Source organism: Vigna unguiculata, chromosome 10 (assembly GCF_037176805.1).
Source record: "Vigna unguiculata cultivar grain cowpea cultivar isolate G323 ecotype 2 chromosome 10, ASM3717680v1, whole genome shotgun sequence".
NCBI classification, from domain to species: Eukaryota; Viridiplantae; Streptophyta; class Magnoliopsida; order Fabales; family Fabaceae; genus Vigna; species Vigna unguiculata.
The window spans coordinates 53,244,655-53,253,614 of record NC_140801.1 but is presented as its reverse complement, the minus strand read 5'-3'; the positions used below and the strand labels follow the sequence as shown (position 1 = coordinate 53,253,614).

The 8,960-nt window shown below is 37.3% G+C and overlaps 1 protein-coding gene across 1 annotated transcript; it reads left to right on the top strand.

Annotated features, from left to right (window-relative positions):
• Nucleotides 1–313: 313 nt before the first annotated feature.
• On the top strand, nt 314–8,099 carry LOC114166640 (protein TOPLESS-like). Its single transcript, XM_028051393.2, has 26 exons — nt 314–468; nt 892–1,028; nt 1,137–1,316; nt 1,428–1,541; nt 1,622–1,780; nt 2,211–2,388; nt 2,503–2,629; nt 2,719–2,828; nt 2,924–3,092; nt 3,190–3,299; nt 3,408–3,477; nt 3,590–3,663; nt 3,748–3,843; nt 3,920–4,015; nt 4,098–4,225; nt 4,333–4,567; nt 4,654–4,815; nt 4,892–4,990; nt 5,198–5,344; nt 5,944–6,054; nt 6,158–6,337; nt 6,422–6,550; nt 6,630–6,725; nt 6,887–7,075; nt 7,150–7,316; nt 7,571–8,099. Exons 2-26 carry the CDS (start codon nt 949–951, stop codon nt 7,773–7,775), a joined length of 3,411 nt encoding a protein of 1,136 aa, XP_027907194.1. The 5' UTR covers nt 314–468; nt 892–948; the 3' UTR covers nt 7,776–8,099.
• The last annotated feature ends 861 nt before the right edge of the window (nt 8,100–8,960 follow it).

The following is an 8,960-nucleotide window of genomic DNA, read 5'->3' as shown; positions in this document are numbered from 1 at the left end:
CTCGAATCTTCACCATCCAATATGCCACATCATCACCTTGCGGAACCTGAGCAAAACATCCAAATACAGTAGCTTGATGTTGCGTCAGCACAGGAAAATTACTCCCATACTGGAGCTGAAGGACAGCTGTTAGCTCGAGATTCCGAGCCGATTGTTTAGACAAAACCGAAGCCGGCTTAGTGGGTCCCGCAATTAACTGCACTTGTAATATAAGTGCTTGCCCTTCCCTGATAACTTATTGGGATAGATTGATAAGTGAAAAAGCTTATCACTTCCACTATCTGTCGCCTCCTATATAAAAAACACCTTATTTCTGCAAGTTCAAATGACCTCTTTCTCTCTCTATATATATTTTCGAGTTTCTAGAGAGAGAGCGAGTAGATTAGTCCATTTCCGCGAGGAGAGAGAAAGTGCAAGAATCGGAAGAGAGACAGAGAGCGTTTGGTTTGTGATGTGTTAGCTTCTAAGGTTAGAGTTTCTCCCTTACATGTTTCCGAATCTGTAGCTTTTTGCTTTTTTTTTTTTTTTTTTTAATTTTATTAAAAAAAATTATGCCATTTTTTTTAGGTTGAAACTTTTGGTTCATGCATCTTAGATTAAAGCTGCTTTGTTGATCGTGTAGGATGTAGATAGAGTCAAATCGTTTTCGTTTTCTCTTAGTTTTCGTTTGGCCACCGAAACCGCATCGTTTTTTTTTTTTTCTTGGGTTAATTTTGGAAAATATGGAGGGTTTTCTCCATAAATAAATGCTTCTGGTTAGATGATTTCATTGACGGTGGGGATTTTGATTATTGGTCTTTTTTTTTTTAATTTTTATTTTATTTTCTGTGGTTTACATGGCTGACCCTAGCTGCTATTATTATTTTTTTCTTTTATTTTTTGGTTTTGCAGATCTAGTTCACTGTTGCTCATTTCAGTGTGTATCTAATCGAGGACGAGGGGGTTCTGATGTCTTCTCTTAGTAGGGAATTGGTGTTCTTGATCTTGCAGTTTCTCGATGAGGAAAAGTTCAAAGAGACTGTGCACAAGTGGGGCTAGTTTGTTATTTTGTTAGGTTATTTTGGGTGTTTTATTTAATTTTTATTTTTTACCACATTCATTAATTAACTAATTTTTTTGGGTTAAAAAAATAATAGGCTTGAGCAGGAATCAGGGTTTTTCTTTAACATGAAATATTTTGAGGATGAAGTGCACAATGGGAATTGGGATGAGGTGGAGAAATACCTCTCTGGTTTCACCAAGGTGGATGATAATAGGTATTCTATGAAGATATTTTTTGAGATAAGGAAGCAGAAGTATCTGGAGGCTTTAGATAAGTAAGCTCACCACAAATTCACATTTAGATTCTTTATTGATTCTGAGTGTTTAAATTACAGTGTTCTACCAGCAGACCAGTTTAATTAACTGTTTTAAATTTTCTTACGTAGGCATGACCGGTCTAAGGCAGTAGAAATATTAGTGAAGGATTTGAAAGTGTTTGCCACTTTTAATGAAGAATTGTTCAAGGAAATCACACAGCTTCTGACTTTGGAAAACTTTAGGTACCAATGTTAAATTTTACTCCTGTTTTCAGTGTGAAAAAGTTCTCTAAGAAGCAGCTAATGAGTTTCTGCTGACACAGGGAGAATGAACAACTGTCTAAGTATGGCGATACAAAGTCTGCACGAGCAATAATGTTGGTTGAGCTTAAAAAGCTCATTGAAGCAAATCCCTTATTTCGTGACAAATTGCAATTTCCCAACCTTAAAAACTCAAGGTTACGGACTCTAATCAATCAAAGGTAATTTTTTTTATGTCCATATTTGTGCTTAGTATGGAACACATATTTGTGCTTTGAATGTGAAGTAACTTTCTTGTACCCAATGCAATCATTAGGTAGCGTTCTTAATTTACAATTGATGGAGATCATCTGTCGTATTTAGATTTATGTGCTTATTGGTTTATAAAAGCTTGATGTTACTGATATTCAATCTTTTGCAATTTCCATTTGTATGTGACAATTATTTTCATCAAAATTAGTTCCATCAATCTGTATCTAGTGCAAGGTGATGCAATATTTGACTGCATTATCTGCTTCTGTGCCTCCTTTCTATTAAATTATAGATCGTGCATTGCTGTGCTAGGTTTTGTACTAAAGATACACTTCTGACTATTTGATTAAAATATCTTCTACTAACAAAGAATTGCTTTTCTTTTTCTTTTAATTACAGCCTAAATTGGCAACATCAACTTTGCAAGAATCCAAGGCCAAATCCTGATATAAAAACACTTTTCGTGGATCATTCATGTGGACAACCAAATGGTGCACGAGCTCCTTCACCTGCTAATAATCCGCTACTAGGCTCCTTACCAAAGGCTGGAGGATTTCCTCCACTTGGTGCACATGGGGTGGGCTCCTGAACTAATTTTATACCTTCTTTTGGTAGCATGAGAGCATCATTCATGTCTGTTATGTTTCAATTCTTATTTTGGTGCTGGACCTTTCTGTGCTTCTTTTTACAGCCTTTTCAACCTACTCCAGCACCAGTGCCAACACCCCTGGCTGGTTGGATGTCGAATCCAACAACTGTAGCACATGCTGCGGTTTCTGGAGGTGGAGCTATAGGTCTTGGTGCTCCGTCGATCCCTGGTATTCTTCACCAACTCTTGAGGTGTTGTCATAATGGGATCGTATCTAATTTATCTTTGACTTATAACATGTTTCATTGCCTTGTTAAGCTGCTTTGAAGCATCCTAGGACTCCCCCAACTAATCCTTCTGTTGACTATCCATCTGGAGACTCAGAGCATGTTGCTAAGAGAACAAGGCCGATTGGAATTTCGGATGAGGTAATATGACTATGCTTATGAAAATAATTAGCAATTCATTGGTTGAAAAATCAAGTTTTAATCTCATGTTTTCTGCTATTCATCACTTTATGCAGGTGAATCTACCTGTCAATGTGTTATCAGCAACATTCCCAGGTCATGGTCAACATAGTCAAGCTTTTAACACACCTGATGACATACCCAAGGCTGTTGTGCGAACTCTTAATCAGGGGTCAGCTCCTATGAGCATGGACTTTCATCCAGTTCAACAATCTTTACTTCTTGGTCTGCTGCTCTTCTAAGGCCTTTTAGTATTGTTTTTGAAGTTGCATGTATTTGCTACCAAGTTTCCACTTAACTTTTATTTGATGTCATTTTTCAGTTGGTACAAATGTGGGGGACATTGCTTTGTGGGAGGTGGGTTCTAGGGAGCGATTGGTTTCAAGGAATTTCAAAGTTTGGGATCTTAGTGCATGTTCAATGCCATTTCAGGTTGTCCCTTTACCTTTACGCATGAATGTTCTTGATAGGAATCTGAGTTGAACCATAAGACTTGTAATTTTGTCATCTCTGAAGAAAAACTAATTATGATAAATTCAGGCTGCTCTTGTTAAAGATCCGGGTGTTTCTGTCAACCGTGTGATTTGGAGTCCTGATGGTGCTTTATTTGGTAAGTTAAGAATGTTTAATTCTTTAATGCTTGTATACTGATAATCATATTATATTTGTCTTGAGATGCCACCTGAACCAATCCGAAATGTCTGTGCTTGTTCAATGAACAGGAGTTGCTTACTCAAGGCACATTGTTCAGATATACGCTTACCAAGGTGGGGATGAAATACGACAACACTTGGAGGTATACACTTGCATGCATAAATGCATAATGCATTTGCATATGTGCATCTTTTGTATTTGCTTACTTAATGATCCTGTTTTCTAGATTGATGCTCATGTTGGTGGAGTGAACGATCTAGCATTCTCCCACCCAAATAAGCAACTATGCGTGATAACTTGTGGTGATGATAAGACCATTAGGGTAAGTTTGTCAGAACGTGTGCTTGGTTTCAAGTGGAGAAGCTGAATGTGTTACTAACTAAATTTTGTAATTGAAGGTATGGGATGCTGCTTCAGGTGCAAAGCAGTATACATTTGAAGGTCATGAGGCTCCTGTTTATTCTGTTTGCCCGCATTATAAAGAAAACATTCAGGTTCAAACTGACTTCCAAACATTCAGGGATTGTTAGTTGGGTTGGTTTTCTTGCTGACGCTCATTGCTTTTTGGTGTTGTAGTTCATCTTTTCAACAGCATTAGATGGAAAAATAAAAGCATGGCTGTATGACAATTTAGGATCTCGTGTTGATTATGAAGCTCCTGGTCGTTGGTGCACTACCATGGCTTATAGTGCTGATGGTACAAGGTATGTACTCTCAACAATGGATCCTTTTGTGCTGAATCTTGTTGCTTAGTTGTATTATATTTCCTTTTCATCACCCAATGTTCAAAATTGGCTATGAATGTATGCAGGCTCTTTTCATGTGGGACTAGCAAAGATGGAGAGTCCTCTATTGTTGAGTGGAATGAGAGTGAAGGAGCTGTGAAAAGGACTTATCAAGGATTTCGTAAGCGATCTTTGGGTGTTGTGCAATTTGATACTACCAAAAATCGATTTTTGGCTGCTGGTGATGATTTCTCCATCAAATTCTGGGATATGGATAATGTTCAGCTTTTGACAACTGTTGATGCTGATGGAGGTCTCCCTGTAAGTTAATTATCTTATTGAAAGTTAGAGAGCTAGCCTCTAGAAATTATAGTTGTTTGCTAATTGTTGCCTGATCTACACTATAGGCAAGCCCGCGTATTCGTTTCAACAAGGATGGAACACTTTTAGCTGTCTCTGCAAATGAGAATGGAATCAAAATTTTGGCCAATGGGGATGGCATACGTTTGTTGCGCACACTAGAGAATTCTTTGTATGATGCTTCAAGAGCATCAGAAGCCTTGACAAAGGTAGATTTATAGATGTTATACATTGCCCATTTCTTTATTTTTAATAAAACCTAATCTAACACAATGTTTGTGGCAGCCTACAATTAATCCAATTTCTGCTGCTGCTGCCGCAGCTGCTGCAACCAGTGCTGCACTGGCAGAGAGGGCTTCATCTGTAGTAGCTATTACTGGAATGGTTTGTGATCTTGTCTTTGTATATCAGTGGGACTTGTAATTTATTTGCTTGATAGTTGTACTGTTCTTTTTAATGTTTATTTTATTGTTCAACCTGCACTTAATAAATAGTGCATATTATTCATCAGTTATTGGGAAATAGGAAATATCATACTTGTTATGATTTATGAAAACTATTATTTGTTAACTGTCAATTTCATCTCGTCAGAATGGGGATACGAGAAACATGGGTGATGTTAAACCCAGAATAAGTGAAGAATCCAATGACAAGTCAAAGGTATGGAAGCTCACTGAAATCAATGAACAATCTCAATGTAGATCCTTGAAGCTACCAGAGAATGTTAGAGTTACTAAGGTATGTTACTTCAATTTTATTGTATATCCATAGAAATTTAGTAACAAACTTATTGCAGCCTTAGAGACGTTTTCATGGTTAGATGTAGTGTTATCTCAAACCATTTTAGTCCACAATTCTAAGGGAAAACCCCTTTTAAAATTGTGTTCATCCAACCTTAATTTAATCTTCAGTGAACATAATCTTTATCAGTAGATGTTGGATACACCCTTGGTTGCTTAGTTTAAAAGTGCCTTTTCGTATTATCTGGTAATGCTAGTATCTTACGGACTTGGGTTATGCAACAAAAAAGAATTGTGGATTTCTTGCTTCCATGTAGTTTTGCAGGAAATGTTCTCCTATTCATGTAAATTTTGTAATTGCCAAACTCATGATTTCAGTTTGTATTACCATCTTACATAGAACCTGTTTTTGTGTCTTGATGCATAAACGTTGACGGTTGGTGAAATAATCCTTAAGTATTTATACAAAAATATTTTCCCTAAATATGGCTCTGAATAAGGTATATTTTAAAAAAAGTGATTGCACAATTGTGACCTTCATTCTTGTGATGTTTCTCTGGCCAAATCTCCATGAAGGAAATTGTGATTTTTTGACAGATATCAAGGTTGATATATACAAATTCGGGTAATGCTATTCTTGCATTAGCATCAAATGCCATTCACCTGCTGTGGAAATGGCAGCGAAACGAGCGCAATTCATCTGGCAAGGTGTGAGAACATGTGAATTTTCTTATGTCAGACAAGTATTCTCTATTCAGAAATTGATATTGGGAATTGTACTCCCTTTTGATGTTGATAACTCATCCTGTAGGCCACTGCTACCTTGCAACCTCAGTTGTGGCAACCTTCTAGTGGCATCCTGATGACCAATGACATTGCTGATAGCAATCCTGAGGATGCTGTACCCTGCTTTGCATTGTCCAAAAATGACTCATACGTAATGTCTGCATCAGGAGGGAAGATATCTCTGTTCAATATGATGACCTTTAAGGTAAACTATGAGTGTAATCATTATTCAAGACCACGTTTTGGAACATGCCAATGAACCAATTTCAATCTTCTTGGCTAAGTGCAGACTATGACAACGTTCATGCCTCCACCACCTGCGGCAACCTTTCTTGCTTTCCATCCTCAGGATAACAATATTATTGCCATAGGCATGGATGACTCCTCTATTCAAATATACAATGTCCGTGTTGACGAGGTAACAGAGCTGTCTGTATGTGAGCAGTTTGTACTCATGATTTGAGATCTTTTGTTGTTAATGCACAGTTCTTTTGCAGGTTAAAAGTAAACTCAAAGGCCATACTAAAAGAATTACTGGTCTTGCTTTCTCTCATGTATTGAATGTATTAGTTTCATCTGGAGCAGATGCTCAGGTAATAATTGCTTATTATAATCTGTCTTCAGAATTTGGCTTTTCTATGGTTCAATTGCATAAAAGAACTTGTGGATTCGGATCTTTAACTGGTTTCTGTGGCAATGCAACTCCTACTGTGATGATATGGGCAGTTAATTTTGTACCCTGTTTATTATGCAGATTTGTGTCTGGAACACGGATGGATGGGAAAAGCAGAAGTCTAGATTCTTGCAGCTTCCTCCTGGGAGGACACCACCGGCACAATCAGATACCCGTGTACAGTTTCATCAAGATCAAATACAGTTCCTGGTTGTACATGAAACTCAACTTGCCATTTATGAAGCAACAAAACTAGAAGGCCTAAAGCAGGTTAGTCTAGTTCAATGTATCATGTGAATAATTTTTACGATCATTTTGTCTAATGCCAATAGCTTCAATTGTAGTGGTGCCCGCGAGATTCATCTGCTCCAATATCGCATGCAACATTCTCGTGTGATAGCCAGCTTATATATGCTAGCTTTTTAGACGCAACAATCTGTGTATTTAGTGCTTCAAATCTCAGATTACGTTGTCGTATCAATCCTTCTGCATATCTTCCAGCAAGTGTCAGGTAATCATTCTATTAACTAGTTGTATCAGCTGGCATGGGGAAGAATGTTCTATGACTTAAAAGAAATAGATTTAAAATGCTTTAATTTTCTTACCCTTCTTCCAAAATGAGAGTCAACCTGAAATTGAATATGATTTGCATTGTTATTAATTTCTTTTTTGCGTTACCCTAGATTATTCCTAGTTCAGAATGTGCTTGTAATGAATCTTTGACACAAGTTTTTGTTGAATACTAACATTGTCTTGGTGAAGCAGTTCCAGCGTACAACCACTTGTAATTGCGGCTCACCCACAAGAGCCAAATCAGTTTGCTGTAGGACTGTCGGATGGTGGAGTTCATGTTTTTGAACCCCTCGAGTCTGAAGGGAAGTGGGGTGTGCCTCCTCCGATTGAGAATGGGTCAGCAAGCAATGTTGCAGCTACTTCTGTTGGACCTTCTTCAGATCAACCTCAAAGATGATCCGTGTCACAGCCGAAGACAAGTTTCTTTTACATACTTGGCTTGCTGGCCAATTTTAAGAACTAAATTTGTACTTAACTTAATGCAGGGCACTCTTCACTTTAGTTCATCCAACTAAGTTAAATCCATCGACCGTGCTGTGCACAAAAATCACATCATGCCAGAGCCCTGGAGCAACTCCTTTGGTTGAAGGCCAAAACCACATTGTAATTTGCCGATAGATGTGAAAAATTCTTTTTAAGTTTAATGCTACAGATCATGTACAAGTTCTTTTCAGCACTTTCAAACTGCTTCTGGCTATTTAATTAGATTGATTGATCCTAACTTGTTGCCTTCTGTCAGCCCCGTTCCAATCTTGCATGTAAATCACTGTGCTAATCCTTCATATTTCATCGTTCCCAAATTTTCTGTATGATTTTTTAATGTGCACCTTGTGGTGTACCCAAGAAAGAGGTCTAAAGCACTAAATCTTTAGGTTTATACCATCTTTTTGCTCAGGATTCAGGCACCAGTTATTTGCTTTAGTAGCTGTAAAAGCTGTTTGGTTTTTTTTCTTACTGTTATTTCTGAAGGTTTGTATATGAAGCAGTAAGTAATAAAGTTGTCTTGTTATTTATGTTATAATTCTTTCGAAAAAGAAAGTGACCTTTTAATTCAATGAAAGCCTTTTTGTTCATGAATACATAAAAGTTTGAAACAACCATTTTAACTTCAGAAATAGTTTTGTGTGTCAAATTTAGTTTCTCAGAAAAGCTGAAAGAGATTGCTGCTGTTTTCCCTCATTTTAAACACTGCAGAACACTCCTGAAGTGTTGGCTCTTGGCACGTTTTAAATATTAAAAAAAATGTCCAATTTTAATGTTTGAGCATTAAATTTGGGGATAGATAGGTTCTCTCGAGTCCACGAGTGTTGTGATTAGATTATATGGTGCAATTTGTTGAGTCCATAAATGCATGATTTGAGTTGGGACCCACTGTACCTACCCATGGTAGGGTATGAATATGTGATTTATTTTGATACCCCATTCATAGTCACTGCTGTCCCTTGTTTGGCATCAACAATCCCAGGCCCCCCTTTCTTCCTTCAGATCAATTTCACTTTCTGACAACAAAAAAACAAATGACAATGATATCTTAACTATTAAATTTTAACAACTTTCTTTTATAACATGAGGTGATATCTTT